Source organism: Somniosus microcephalus, unplaced genomic scaffold, assembly GCF_052327205.1.
Source record: "Somniosus microcephalus isolate GS21.2 unplaced genomic scaffold, FLI_Smic_1.0 unresolved_chr1, whole genome shotgun sequence".
Lineage (NCBI taxonomy): Eukaryota > Metazoa > Chordata > Chondrichthyes > Squaliformes > Somniosidae > Somniosus > Somniosus microcephalus.
The window spans coordinates 172185065-172200870 of NW_028225179.1; the positions used below are offsets into that span (position 1 = coordinate 172185065).

Genomic DNA, 15806 nt, shown 5'->3' on the forward strand with positions numbered 1-15806 from the left:
AATTTAACATCTCATCCGAAAGACAGCCCCACCGACAGTGCCGCACTCCCTCAGCACTGCACTGGAGTGTCAGCCTGGATTTTTGTGCTCAAGTCTCTGGAGTGGGACTATGAACCCACAACTTTCTGACTCAGAGGCGAGAGTGCTGCCCACTGAGCCACTGCCTGACACTAAAGAGCAAGCAGTTCTGACGAATGGTCATCGACCTGAAACGTTAACTCTGTTTCTCTCTTCACAGATGCTGCCTGACCTGCTGAGTATTTCCAGCATTTTCTGTTTTTATTAAAGAAACGAGGGAGTGATTGCTGAGAGGAAGAATGTTGGGTCATCCTGCGCATGCGCACCTCCCTGGCGGCTGAGGCGAAACACCGACTCGCCCCCACCTGAGCCGCGCACGCGTACCAGATGTTGCGGCTCTGCATGCGCGCCCGATGTTCCAACCGCGAGGTTTTGTGTGCTGAGCATGCGTGTTGCGGACCGATCGGGACGGGCGATTGTAGAGCAGGAGGGAGAGCGCGGGGGCCATGAGCACATGCGCGGGACTCAGAGTCAACAGAGCACTTTCTGCAGAGCCGGGGCCTTGTGGGTATTACAGCCGCCATTACTGCTGATCCTTTCAACCAACCTGTGCAGCAGCTGGGGCCTGAAAATCAGCTTCACTGCCCCTAGGTTCGGAAAGGGGAAAATTAAACAACAGTTTGCCTCTGATCCTTTTCTGATCTCAATTTACAGGGTTATAGAAGTGGAGCAGTTACAGGCGGGAAGCTCAGACCAAACATCACGTCAAGATCTGACAGAGTCACTGGATTCATCAGGACCTGAATATCATCGGCCTTTGCACATGGAAGGAGAGAGCAGGGATCGCAACGCAGACAAACCGCACACGTGTTCAGTGTGTGGACGCGGATTCAGCCGATCGCCTGACCTGGTGAGACACGTGCACCGTCACACCGAGGAGAAACCGGGTAAAGGTGGGGACGGCGGGAAGGGCTTCAGTTCCCCGTCTGCATTGGAAGTTCAACGGGGCAGTCACACCAGGGACAGTCTGTTCACCTGCTCCGTGTGTGGAAAGGGATTTGTTTGTTCATCCCACCTGCAAACACACCAGCGAGTTCACACTGAGGAGAGACCATTTCAATGTTCTGACTGTGGGAAGAGCTTTAAAAGCGCTCGGTATCTGAAGGGACACCAGGGAGTTCACACTGATGAGAGACCATTTCAATGTTCTGACTGTGGGAAGAGCTTTAAAAGCCCCAATGTACTAAAGCTACACCAACTTGTCCACACTGATGAGAGACCATTTCAATGTTCTGACTGTGGGAAGAGCTTTAAAAGCCCCGGGGAACTAAAGCTACACCAACTTGTCCACACTGATGAGAGACCATTTCAATGTTCTGACTGTGGGAAGAGCTTTAAAAGCGCTCGGTATCTGAAGGGACACCAGGAAGTTCACACTGATGGGAGACCATTTCAGTGTCCTAACTGTGGGAAGAGCTTTAAAAGCCCCGGGGAACTAAAGCTACACCAACTTGTCCACACTGATGAGAGACCATTTCAATGTTCTGACTGTGGGAAGAGCTTTAAAAGCGCTCGGTATCTGAAGGGACACCAGGGAGTTCACACTGATGGGAGACCATTTCAGTGTCCTAACTGTTGGAAAAGCTTTAAAAGCCACGGGGAACTAAAGCAACACCAACTTATTCACACTGACGAGAGACCCTTTAAATGTTCTGACTGTGGGAAGAGCTTTAAAAGCCCCCAGGAGCTGAAGGGACACTGGCTCCTACACACTGGGGAGAGGCCGTTCACCTGCTCCGTGTGTGGGAAGGGATTCACTGATTCATCCCACCTGCTGGTACATCAGCGAGTTCACACTGACGAGAGACCCTTTAAATGTTCTGACTGTGGGATGAGCTTTAAAAGCTCCGGGGAGTTGAAGAGACACCAACACCTACACACTGGGGAGAGGCCATTCACCTGCTCCGTGTGTGGGAAGGGATTCATTCAGTCATTCAACCTGATGGTACATCAGCGAGTTCACACTGGGGAGAGACCGTTCACCTGCCCCGTGTGTGGGAAGGGATTCGCTCGGCCCTCCAGCCTGCTGAAACACCAGCGAGTTCACACTGACGAGAGACCCTTTCAATGTTCTGACTGTGGGAAGAGCTTTAAAAGCTCTGGGGAGCTGAAGGGGCACCAGCGAGTTCACACTAACGAGAGACCATTTAAATGTTCTGAGTGTGGGAAGAGTTTTAAAAGCTCCAAGGAGCTCAAGAAACACCAACACCTACACACTGGGGAGAGGCCGTTTACCTGCTCCATGTGTGGGAAGGGATTCGCTCGGTCATCCACCCTGCTGGTACATCAGCGAGTTCACACTGGGGAGAGACCATTCACCTGCTCTGTGTGTGGGAAGGGATTCACTCTGTCATCCCGCCTGCTGGTACACCAGCGAGTTCACACTGGGGAGAGACCGTTCACCTGCTCCGTGTGTGGGAACGGATTCACTCAGTCATCCAGCCTGCTGACACATCAGCGAGTTCACACTGACGAGAGGCCCTTTAAATGTTCTGACTGTGGGAAGAGCTTTAAAAGCTCCAGGGACCTGAGGGTACACCAGCGAGTTCACACTAACGAGACACCCTTTAAATGTTCTGACTGTGGGAAGAGCTTTAAAAGCTCCAGGGAGCTCAAGCTACACCAACACCTACACACTGGGGAGAGGCCGTTCAGTTGCTCTGTGTGTGGGAAGGGATTCACTAACTCATCCAGCCTGCTGAATCACAAGCAAGTTCACACTGGGGAGAGGCGGTTCACCTGCTCTGAGTGTGGGAAGGGATTCACTAATTCATCCAACCTACTGAAACACCAGCGAGTTCACACTGGGGAGAAGCCGTTCACCTGCTCTGAGTGTGGGAAGGGATTCACTCAGTCATCCCACGTACTGACACACCAGCGAGTTCACACTGACGAGAGGCCCTTTAAATGTTCTGACTGTGGGAAGAGCTTTAAAAGCTCCGGGAAGTTGAAGAGACACCAGCGACTTCACACTCATCATAAAATCTAACAGCACAGAAGGAGGTGATTCGGCCCATCGTGTCTTTGAAAGAGCTGTCCAATTTAGTCCCACACCCCAGCTTTATCCCCAGAACTCTGCAAACTAGTCCTCTTCAAGGACTCGTCCAATTACTGTTTGAAAGTTCCTGTGGAACCTGATTCCAGCATCCTTTCAGATGGTGCGTTCCAGATCTTAACAACCCTCTGTATGAAAACAATTCTCCTCATTTCCCCTCTAGTTCTTTTAGCAACTATTTTAAATCTGTGACCTTTGGTTACCGACCCACTTGCCAAAGTGAACAGTTTCTCCCTACTTGCTCGATCAAATCCCCTCATCATTTTGAACATCTCTATTAGGTCTCCTCTTAACCTTCTCTGCTCTAAGGGGAACAATCCCAGCTTCTCCAGTCTCTCCACATAACTGAAGTCCCTCATCCCTGGTACCATCCTGGTCAACCTCCTCTGCACCCTCTCCAAGGCCTTGACATCCTTCCTAAAGTGTGGTGCCCAGAACTGTACACAAGACTCCAGCTGAGGCCAAAACCCTGCAGCTGTACAAAACCCTGGTTAGACCACACCTGGAGCACTGTGAGCAGTTCTGGGCACCACACCTTAGGAAGGATATATTGGCCTTGGAGGGAGTGCAGCGTAGGTTTACCAGAATGATACCTGGACTTCAAGGGTTAAGTTACGAGGAGGGATTACACAAATTAGGGTTGTATTCCCTGGAATTTAGAAGATTAAGAGGTCATCTGATCGAAGTTTTCAGGATATTAAGGGGAACAGATAGGGTAGATAGAGAGAAACTAATTCCGCTGGTTGGGGATTCTCGGACTGGGGGCATAGTCTAAAAATTAGAGCCAGACCTTTCAGGAGTGAAATTAGGAAACACTTCTACACACAAAGGGTGGTAGAGGTTTGGAACTCTCTTCTGCAAACAGCAATTGATGCTCGATCAATTGTTAATTTTCAATCTGAGAGTGATAGGTTTTTGTTAACCAAAGGTATTAAGGGATATGGGCCAAAGGCGGGTGTATGGAGTTAGGTCACAGATCAGCCATGATCTCATTGAATGGCGGAACAGGCTCGAGGGGCTGAATGGCCTCCTTCTGTCCTATGTTCCTAACTAGTGATTTGTAAAGGTTTAGTGTAACTTCCTTGTTTTTGTATTCAATGGCCCTATTTACAAAGCCAAGTATCCCATACGCTTTCTGAACTGCCTCACCAACTTGCCGTGGCACTTTCAAAGACTTGTGAATATGGACCCCCAGGTCCCTCTGCTCTTGCACCCCCTCAAAATAGTCCCATTTAGATTATACGGCCTCTCCCTGTTGTTTCTCCCAAAGTGCATCACTTCACACTTATCCTCATTTAATTTCATCTGCCTTGTGTCTGCTCATTTCACAGTCTGTCTCTGTCCTTCTGAAGTCTGCTACTACTACACTCACAAAACTTGGCAACATAGTAAATAGTATCATCCGTAAACTTTGAAATTGTTCACCTATACCCAAGTCCAGGTCAGTTATATATAACAAGAAAAGCAATGGTCCTAATCCCGACCCCTGGGGGAGCCCACTGCATACTTCCCTCCAGTCAGAAAAACATCCCTCAGCACTGCTCACTGCCTCCTCTCCCTTAGCCAATTATATACCCAAATTACCATCAGCCCTTTAATTCCCTCTGCTTCTATTTTCAGAGTAAGTCTCTTGTGGTATTTTATCAAATGCCTTTTGAAAGTCCATATATACATCTGCTGCACTACCTTCATCAACCCTCTGTTACTTCATCAGAGAACTCAATCAGGTTAATCAGACACGATTTACCTTTAACAAATCCACACTGGCTGCCCCTTATTAATCCACGCTTCTCCAAGTGAGAATTAATTTTGTCCTTGACAATGGTCTCTGGTCGTTCACCCACCACTGTAGGGGTCGCAAAATCCCCTCAGCCCCCGAAGATCGGGAAATATTAATCCACATCGTAGACGAAGACTTGTGTGATTTAAATTGTCTCTGGGTTGGACAATGTTTTAAAACATACCCAGAACCACAAAAGGCTGCGTTAAAAAGCTCGTAAGCTGGGCAGCACTTGGACACTGGAATCAAAGAACTTTGTGAAAATCGCACACTTTAAGATTGTACATACATTTTATTAAAAGATGGACTCTTGAGTTTTGGACTGTTTAAATTGCCCAGGGCATAAAAATGGCTGAACCGACTTCATGGAAACAGAATTTTAAAAGGCAGCAGAAAAGGACAGACAGGCTGTTAGCATATGAAAAGCTCAGCGCTGCCCTGTAGTAAGTTTGAATGGAGACCGAGCTGTCAGTCACCCTGTGGTATTGGGTGGGTCTGGTAGCCTACAAGCTGCTTGTTTACACTGGGGAGTGGCCCATTTGAATCAGCCAATCATCGGACGGCAAGCACAATGGGTTGTTAACACACATCCATTCACTGAAATTGACTACTACGTGATGTTTCCATGTATGAATGGAGGAAGTTAAATGCCCTTCTCTTGTGTATTCGGACTTTTCGGAGCGAAATTGAGCACGGACCTTTTCGGCGCGAAAACAGCAGGGACTCCCAGGGTATAAAGATTAAGCCCAGGAAGTCCTCTGCCCCCTTTTTTGTCTCTTTTACTCTTTGGACTGCAGGTGAGCAAGACTTCTGACCCACTAGCAAGACAATCTAGGGAGAAGTAAAGGGGTGGTAATTTAAGGGAAATGTTGCTAAGATTGTAAGGTTAACATTGTAGCCATTTATCCCTCATTTTTGCCGTCTGCCTTCCCCTGTTAAGCAATTTTACTGTGATTACTTTGATCGTGTGGTGTAGTTTCTTTAGTTTTAATAAAATTTGACTTTCTTGCATCCAGGCTATTTGTCCGTTTTTAATATATCATTAATTATAAGTTCCTCCAGTCAGAACTGGAGGTTTTTTTTTTAGCAATTGGAAACCGCTGATTGAAATTGGTCACAGTGCAATGGCAAAGGCTGCCTGACCAGGTAAATTACCGTAAACCAGGTAAAGGATGCCCACCTACAAATTGGTGACCGCGGCAGGACTGGAGGAAGTTTTTGATAGGATAAGTGGTCTGGATCTGGAGAAAGCATCAGCTCTTGCTTTTCTTGCTTTCAGTCTGTGGGTAGCCCTGCAGAAGTTAGCGGCAGCATGTAAGCTGACCTATTATAGTATAGGTGGCTGGGTTAAGAAGGGTGAGATGAGGGTGCGGGAGGAGGTTACAGAGGCCAAGAATCGGGAGTCAGAGTTTGAAAAATGCCAGGCGGAGGTAGAACGCCTCATAAGAGAGGTGAATGAGGCCAGAGATAGTGGGATGAGGGTGTGGGAAGGAAATGCACGCCTCACACTAGAGGTCACAAAATGTCAGGCAGAGATAGAGCGCCTTGTGCAGGAAGTCACAGAGGCTAGGGACAGTGAGATGAGGCTACAGGAGGAAAATGCTCATCTCACCCAAGAAGCTAGCGAGGGCAAAAGCCACACGAGGCACAAGATAGAGTTCCTAAAGTGCCAAATTACAGAAGCAAAGAGTAACGAGATGAGACTGCTGGAAGAGAATGCCCGCCTCACCAGTAACAGAGCAGGAGGAAAAGGTTAGGGAGGTAAAGGCAGCTTATAAGCTGGCCTGCGACCAAAGATTTAGTGGAGCAGATCATACCCCATGTAACAGAAAGATAGAGAGTTTGGGTATGGAGTTATTAAGGACTAAAGGGATGGTATGTCTCATAAGTCCGAAGGGAAGTCCGTCGGACAGTACCAGCAGCCCAAATCAAACCGCCCCACAGGCAGCACCCAGAACAGAGCTGGCTAGGGAATTAGAGATCCCAAGACCGCAGCCCACAGCTCCGAGTTTTGAGGAGCTCTGGCAGCAAGAAGGGGTGGACAATGGGGTGGTCGGAGAACGCCAGCAAGTCCCACTAGGCAGGCGGGGACCAGGACCAGTGTACCCCCTCCGACAACGGAGGTACGGTCCGCCCGTGAACGATAATGACCATGGGGCTGTTCAGCATACCTATCTGGTACCCTATGATACCCAACAGCTCAGAGGCCTGGTGAAACATATTCCCCTGCTCTCCGAAAAGGGAAACCCTCAGTGCACTTCCAAGAGACGGCTGTGATGACGAAGAGAAAGCCAAGATGTTGCTTTTCTCTGTAGATAGTAAGCTCTATCGGACCCTTTCAGATGAGGCTAAGAGAGGGCAGAAGGGTTTTGAGGACCTAAAGGAGGAAACACTGGAAGCCATGGGTGCGAATGACGGCAGTCCGTTTGATCGCATAGGGAAAACTCTGCAGAAGGAAGGGGAGACCCCACAGGCATTTGCAGACAGGCTGTGGCCAGTCTACAACAGTGCGTGTACAGGGGGACAAGATAGGGCACACCTGAACCAGCAGCAGCGGACCCAATGGCTTCGTTGCCTGGTGTCCAATTGCCTGTCCCAGATAAAAGCAAAGGCTGATACTTGGTTTGACCACCGAGACCCCCTAGCAACTGAAGAGACTGTAATCCGGCAGCTCACAGTAGCATATAGGAACGGTCGGAATAGTGGGAACCCCCAGCAAAAGGGTAAGGTCCACGAGGTTAAACCTGGGGCTCAAAACAAGAAAGAGTGGCGCCAGGAGGGGAGCCGCCCACTGGGTGCCGCCATTCCTGCCCCTCGGGCTCCCCGATTGGTTGGAGGACCCGCCGCCGGCTCGCTCCTCCAACCCCGCCCCACTCGCTCCCTGTTGGTAGGAAGCTCCCATCAATCAGGCCCTGGGCTCGGGTCATGTGGCCCTCACCGACTTTACAGAGAAAGCCCCGCGCGGTCGCCGGGCAGAGATGCAGGTCGGTGGGAGCGGGGCCGGGAGATTAATAAACTATGGGTAGGCCGCACCGCAGAGTTTTTAAAGTTGGAGAATGGTCTCAGGCCCGAATGAGATCCAGCGGCCGAATGTGTTCCACCGGATGGCAGCGGTGAGGCTTTTTCTCAGTGACAGGCCCAGGTTAGACGCCGCCATCTTGGTGGAGGAAAGACAGACCGGTTCCACCTGTAGCACGGCGCATGTGCGGCCATCTTGGTACAGGAACAGAGAGTGGGCGGGGCTTCAGGGTCCCAGTGACCAGGAGAGACAATCATTGACTCATTGATTTTATTCTCACTCTGCACACAGCGGGTGTGGAACTGAAGGTTTCAGGGTCCCAGTGACCAGGAGAGACAATCATTGACTCATTGATTTTATTCTCACTCTGCACACAGCGGGTGGAGAACTGAAGGTTTCAGGGTCCCAGTGACCAGGAGAGACAATCATTGACTCATTGATTTTATTCTCACTCTGCACACAGCAGGTGTAGAACTGAAGGTTTCAGGGTCCCAGTGACCAGGAGAGACAATCATTGACTCATTGATTTTATTCTCACTCTGCACACAGCGGGTGTGGAACTGAACCCAACCAGAGTAGAGGGAGGGGGAAAACTGGGAGTGGAGGAAAGAAATGTTGGAGATGGTGCGATGGGTTTGGATTTCAGCACAGGGAGGAGGGAGAGTGTGTGGGACGGGGATTTACAGCTTTGGGGTTAAAATGTGTTATTTTGGTCATATTTCTAGATTTGCCATTTTCTGCCCACAGGGCAATCACAGTGCACTGACCAACACCTCAGCTTGTCAGAATAGGGCAGGTGGAACCGAGCCAGAGGCAGCTCTGGGGCTTCACCTTCTGAGCATTGGGTTGGGAACGAAGAATTCCATTGTTTATTGGGCCCTGGGCGAGCACTGCCCTCCCTCCCACAATTTTAATATTTTGATGCATCTGTCTATTTATATACTAGGAATGTTTTAATTGCTTTCATAGCAAAATGCATTTATTATTAAACCTCCACAGAAGCAACTGTGGTAACAATTGAACAAAACTCAGAGAGTTGTCGGGATCTGGAACGCTCGACCTGAAAAGGTCATGAGCTGATTCCATCAATGATTTTAAAAGGGAGTTGGGCGGGTACTTGAGGATGAGGATCTTACAGGGTTACGGACAACAAGCAGGGATGTGGGACTAAGCACGAGTGCTCTTTCTAAGAGACAGCACAGGCACGATGGGCCGAATGGCCTCCTTCGTGCTGTACGTTTCCATGATTCTATGAAAACTAACAGAACCAAACAAAGAAATGATCTTCCTTCGTTATTGATCATTTCACTAAATTTCAACAGAGTTCTCTATACACCAACAACAACTTACCTTTAAATAGAGCTTTTAAAACATCTCAAGGCACTTTACAGTAGGGTAATGTGATGAAATAACTCTGTGTTCTGGCATTTGCATTGTCTGTTGTTGTTGTACTTGTTAATGTCTGGAATGTTCTCCAGGTGTAGCCACTAATGCTCCTCCCTAGCCCCGCCCCTCTGGATCCTTCCGGATTGGTGTGAGTCTTACTCATAAGGGCTGGGTCGGTGATGAATGATGGTTGCCCTGTATTAACTCGATGCCATGTTCTTACTTAATAAAAGCCTTTAGTTTTAAGCTTTAACCTCTTGGATTCAGGCAGTTATTTGGCACATCAATTTTATTAAGTAACAATTTTTGCAAGATGGATCGATTTTTGAAACCAGAGCATCTGGATATCGATCCCCATTCGGCAGATGCGTTGAAGAAATTTACGCATTGGCTTTGATGTTTTGAACACTTCATCGCATCGTTCGATCCGACGGTTAACAAGTTGGGTCTTCTAACCAACTTGGTAAGTCATCAAACTTACTTTATAATTGAAGATATTACTACATATGAAGAGGCCCTCGCAGCCCTTAAGGCCCAGTACCTTAAGTCGGTTAATGAAGTATACGTCAGGTATCATTTGTCTACTCGCAGGCAATTACCCGAGGAATCACTGGACGATTTCCTGCAGGGTCTTAAGGCTTTGGCTAAAGATTGCAACTATAAGGCTGTCTCTGCCATATTGTATCAGGAAGAATCCATCCACGATTCTTTCATATCTGGCCTCCGATCTAATTATATTAGACAGAGACTCCTCGAGAATGACTCATTAGTTTTAAAAACGGTCGTCGCTACTGCTCGATCATTCGATGCAGCCCAGAAGAATTTAGAAGTGTATGCATCAGCCCATGCATCTCTCTCAGCCTCGTGCGTTCCGAGTATGGAGGCATCCATAACACCAAAGGAGCCTCCACTTAATCCTATTGTTGCGGCTGTACCCCATGGGTCTATGTGTTATTTTTGTGGCCAATCTAAACACCCCAGGCAAAGATGCCCAGCCAGAGAGGCTACCTGTTTTAAATGTAAGAAACGGGGACATTTTCGTAAAATGTGTAAGGGTAATCCTGTACCCGATGTCTTCTCTGCTGCCGCCTATCGTTTTACTCTAGCCTCGGCAACGGTTGACCAGACCATACCATGTTCCTTGTCGAAATCTATGATGGACATCGAGATTAATGGTCATCCTACTGGGTGTTTGATAGACTGTGGCAGTACTGAAAGTTTTATACACCCCAACCTTGTTAACTCCTGTTCATTGAAGGTGTATCCTACTCGAAGTGAAATCGTGATGGCGTCCAAGTTCCTTACTTCGGAGGTAACTGGATATTGTAAAGTCACATTGACCGTTAAGGATACAGAGTATAAGGACTTTAAACTCCTCATATTACCTCAGTTGTGTGTGAACTTAATTTTAGGCTTGGACTTCCAGTGTCAGCATGAGAGCGTCACCCTTAAGTATGGTGGATCCCAGCCTCCGCTCACAGTCTGCGGCCTTTCTACTTTAAAAATAAGTCCGCCTTCTTTGTTCGTGAACCTTGCTCGTAATTGTAGACCTATAGCGACTAAGAGTCGACGGTATAGTTCAGAAGATAAAAAATTTGTAAAAGAGGAAGTGGAAAGGCTTCAACGGGAGGGAATCATTGAACACAGTAATAGCCCATGGCGTGCCCAGGTGGTGGTGGTTAAAACTAATGAAAAGAAAAGACTTGTGGTTGATTGTAGTCAGACTATAAACTTGTATACCCAATTAGATGCCTACCCTTTGCCTCGTATTTCTGAGATGGTGAACCAGATAGCTCAGTACCGCGTGTTCTCCACCATTGATTTAAAGTCTACCTACCATCAACTCCCCATCAAAATAGAAGACCAACCTTATATGGCCTTTGAAGCTAATGGGCGCCTGTACCAATTCCTTAGGGTGCCCTTTGGAGTGACGAGTGGGGTATCCATCTTCCAACGGGAGATGGATCATATGGTGGATGAATACGCATTGGAAGCAACATTCCCGTACCTGGACAATGTTACTATCTATGGGCGCGACCAATGGGAGCATGATCAAAATCTCGCGAAGTTCCTAGAGACTGCAAAGAGGTTAAACCTGACCTACAATGAAAACAAGTGTACCTTCAATACTACATGTTTGTGTATTCTTGGTTGCGTTGTGGAGAATGGGGTAATCGGGCCAGATCCTGAAAGATTACGCCCACTTAAGGAATTACCTTTACCTCACACTGTAAAAGCTTTAAGAAGGTGTCTGGGATTCTTCTCGTACTATGCCCAGTGGGTGGCTAGCTACTCAGATAAAGTCCGACCTCATTAAGTCAATGTCTTTTCTGCTATCGGTGGAAGCTCAGGAGGTTTTCTTTAATATCAAACGGGACATTGAGAAGGCAGTGGTATGTGCCGTGGATGAGAAGTTCCCTTTTCAAGTGGAAAGTGATGCATCTGATTTTGCGTTGGCAGCAACTCTTAACCAAGCTGGTAGACCAGTAGCTTTCTTCTCTCGTACATTGCAAGGACCAGAAGTTCGACATTCTTCAGTGGAAAAGGAGGCACAGGCGATTATCGAAGCAGTCAGGTATTGGAGACATTATCTCGCTGGCCAACATTTTACGCTTATTACTGACCAGCGATCTGTGGCCTTTATGTTCAATACTAAGCAGAGAGGCAAGATCAAAAATGATGAGATTTTAAGATGGCGAATAGAACTGTCAACATATGACTATGATATTCAGTACAGGCCTGGAGTATTCAATGAGCCATCGGATGCTTTGTCATGAGGAGTATGTGCTAGTCTAGGTATAGATAAGCTTCAAAGTCTCCATGATGCACTCTGCCACCCTGGGGTTACCAGAATGAACCACTTCATTAAGTCCCACAATCTACCCTATTCTATTGAGGAGGTCCGGACAATGAACAGAACCTGTCGTGTTTGTGCTGAATGCAAACCCCGCTTCTATAAGCCGTCCGAGCCAGCTCATCTTATTAAAGCAACTCGACCATTTGTGCGTTTGAGTCTCGATTTTAAAGGTCCCATTCCATCGAGCGACCGTAATGTCTATTTTCTTAATATAATAGACGAGCACTCTCGGTTCCCTTTTGTTATCCCCTGTCCGGATGTGACCAGTGCTGTTGTAATTAAATGCCTCTGCCAACTGTTTTCCTTGTTTGGCATGCCTAACTATATACATAGTGATAGGGGTTCTGCCTTTATGAGCGAAGAATTGCGACAGTTTTTGCTATCGAAAGGGATTGCAACGAGTAGAACTACCAGCTATAACCCTCATGGTAATGGTCAGGTCGAGAAAGAAAATGTGACAGTGTGGAAGGCTATCGTACGGTCTCTGAAGTCGCGAGGCCTGCCGACCTCTCGCTGGCAGGATGTCCTGCCAGACGTGCTGCATTCCATAAGGTCTCTTTTGTGTACAGCGACGAATGCCACCCCTCAAGAAAGGATGTTTAGCTTTCCAAGAAAAGCTACCAATGGAGTGCTGTTACCCACGTGGTTGACGACCACGGGCCCTGTGCTGTTGCGCAGACATGTGAGAGGCCACAAGACTGATCCACTGGTGGAGGAAGTACAACTCCTCCATGCTAATCCCCAGTATGCGTACATTCAATATCCGGATGGGTGAGAGGATACAGTCTCTATTAAAGATCTTGCACCTGCTGGAGCTCGAAAAGAGTTCGACTCTGAGAGTAGAGTTTTCAATCGTGGTATTGGACCTTCAGAGACACAAACCCTCAGTGTGGAAAACACTGATGATTTGGGAATTTGAATGAACCGGAGTTAGTACCCTGGGAGGAACCTCAGCAAGAGTTATGTCATTCCCAGAGGACTATTAGACCTCCTGACAGACTGAATCTATAGCAGGGGGTGAATGTGATGAAATAACTCTGTGTTCTGGCATTTGTGTTCTGGCATTTGTATTGTCTTGTTGTTGTACTTGTTAATGTCTGGAATGTTCTACAGGTGTAGCCACTAATGCTCCTCCCTAGCCCCGCCCCTCTGGATCCTTCCGGATTGGTGTGAGTCTTACTCATAAGGGCTGGGTCAGTGATGAATGATGGTTGCCCTGTGTTAACTCGATGCCATGTTCTTACTTAATAAAAGCCTTTAGTTTTAAGCTTTAACCTCTTGGATTCAGGCAGTTATTTGGCACATCAGGTAATAAGACAATAATCGACACACATATTTTGTTTGTGGTCCAGTGCACTTACACAAAGTTCCTTCACAACTGTAACAATTTTATTGCGGTTGCTGTGAAGGCTGCGCTCACTCTACTCGTACACCTGGTCTCCAAAGGAGGCAAAACAGGACTAATGCTGTCGAGCTCAGCTCTTTTTGATCAGAAAATATCAACTGTTTCGCCTCACCAGGAAATGCACAAAAGAGGCAGCAGTGCTGATTGGCTGCCCAGGGAAGTCCTATTTAGATTAAACTCCTTCACCCAGAGGGTGCTGAGAATGTGGAACTTGCTGCCACAGGGAATAGTTGAGGTGAAGAGCATGGATGTATTTAAGGGGAAGCTGGATAAACACATGGGAGAAAGGAATAGAAGGAGATGCTGATAGGGTGAGATGAAGAGAGATGGGAGGAGGCTCATGTGAAGCATAAACACCACATGGACCAGTTGGGCCGATTGGCCTGTTTCTGTGCTGTACAATCTGTGTAATTCTATGTAATAAGAGAGGAGAGAATGTTCCATAGAAACTAGAATTATCTGTTCCAAATTTTAATCCTGAACTTACAGTGATGTCTTTTGTAAACTGCTTTTACAGGGAATATCGGCCTTTGAATGTGGAAGGAGAAATGTTTGCCTGTTCTGTCTGTGGGAAAAGATTTCAAAGATCGGTGTGACTGGAAAAGCACCGAGACACACAAACCCTAGTGAGAGTGTTCCAGTGCACTGACTGTGGAAAGAGCCTTAACCAGTTACACAGTCTGAAAAAACATCGCACCGTTCACAGCGGGGAGAAACCGTACACGTGTTGTGTGTGTGGATGAGGCTTCAACTGATTCAGCTCCATGTCCCAGCTGGAAACTCATCGATGCAGCAAGTTCACACTGGGGAGAGGCCGTTCACCTGCTCCGAGTGTGGGAAGGGATTCACTAATTCATCCAACCTGCTGATACACCAGCACATTCACACTGGGGAGAGACCGCTCACCTTCTCCGTGTGTGGGAAGGGATTCAATCAGTCATCCAACCTGCTGACACACCTGAGAGCTCACACTGGGGTGAGGCCATTCACCTGCTCTGTGTGTGGGAAGGGATTCACTCAGTCCTCCAACCTGCTGACACACCGAGTTCACACCGGGGAGAGGCCGTTCACCTGCTCAGTGTGTGAGAAGGGATTCAATCAGTCATCCAACCTGCTGGCACACCAGCGAGTTCACACCGGGGAGAGGCCGTTCACCTGCTCAGTGTGTGAGAAGGGATTCAATCAGTCATCCAACCTGCTGAGACACCAGCACGTTCACAAGTGACTGCAGAGGTTCGATTCTGCTGTTATTGCTGCTGTTAGTCACATCCAGGACTGAACCATGTTCATTCTGACAGTTGGGGTTTGTTTCTGCTGATGTTAATAACCCCTGTAACTGGGCTGGATTTTAATATTCTGGATATATAGCTGATTGAGTTGTCGGGGCAACAGTGTCCCTTTAAGTACTGCTGTCTGATCTTTCCCCTTAATTTCTGTTGTGTGTCCCTGAAATATTTTACAATAAAATTATGAACTTTTACTTCAATCGTATATTAATCTTTGCTATAAAATCTACAATTCATTGTCTGAAAGATTCCATTGATTATCATCTCCAATTGGAAAGTGCTGATTAATCCTCGCTGACAACTCTTACTGACTTACACATTACACACAGTGGCACCTCCATTATCCACCAGAAAGAAGGGGAATGGGAATCGGTGGAGAATCGAGAGTCCCCAAATGTTGCCCCTCCCATCTGGTACAGCAATCTCCTCGGCACGGGAATGGAGACAAGTCCAGTTATAGTGACGGGATGAGTTAAAGGTATTTACTCAGATGGGTGGAAGGTGGGAAGTGGTGTTCCATGGGGATTGGTGCTGGGACCACTGTTGTTCACCATTTACATGAATGATTTGGACTTGGGAATCTGAAGTACAATTTCAAAATTTGCTGATGACACTAAATTAGGGGGTGTAGTTAATACTGAGGAAGACTGTGATAGCATCCTTGTAGAATTATTCAGTTGTGTTCAGTAAATAGCAGCATCTTTTAATTTGCTTTGACTGATCACATCACTACAGATAGACTACCCTTTATCCGGACTTCCGAAAACCGAAACCCTCTACGTAGGAACGAAAAAACCTTCGGTTTTTAGAGGGTTCCGGTTTCGGAAGTTCGGATAAAGGGTAAGTCGTGCGCATGACCCGCCGCCGACCCCGCCGGCCCCGACAACCGCCGACCCCGCCAGCCCCGACAACCGCCGACCCCCCCGCAGACCCCGCCGGC

General features: G+C 47.6%; 2 protein-coding genes across 2 annotated transcripts; both read left to right on the plus strand.

The window, feature by feature from the left end:
* The first annotated feature begins 577 nt into the window (after positions 1-577).
* LOC147096569 (uncharacterized) lies at positions 578-3138 on the plus strand. Its single transcript, XM_085975376.1, has one exon. It carries the CDS (start codon positions 842-844, stop codon positions 3065-3067), a length of 2226 nt encoding a protein of 741 aa, XP_085831502.1. The 5' UTR covers positions 578-841; the 3' UTR covers positions 3068-3138.
* On the plus strand, positions 844-15066 carry LOC147096570 (uncharacterized). The gene is made up of 2 exons (XM_085975377.1): positions 844-928; positions 14098-15066. Exon 2 carries the CDS (start codon positions 14320-14322, stop codon positions 14803-14805), a length of 486 nt encoding a protein of 161 aa, XP_085831503.1. The 5' UTR covers positions 844-928; positions 14098-14319; the 3' UTR covers positions 14806-15066.
* Positions 15067-15806: the final 740 nt, after the last annotated feature.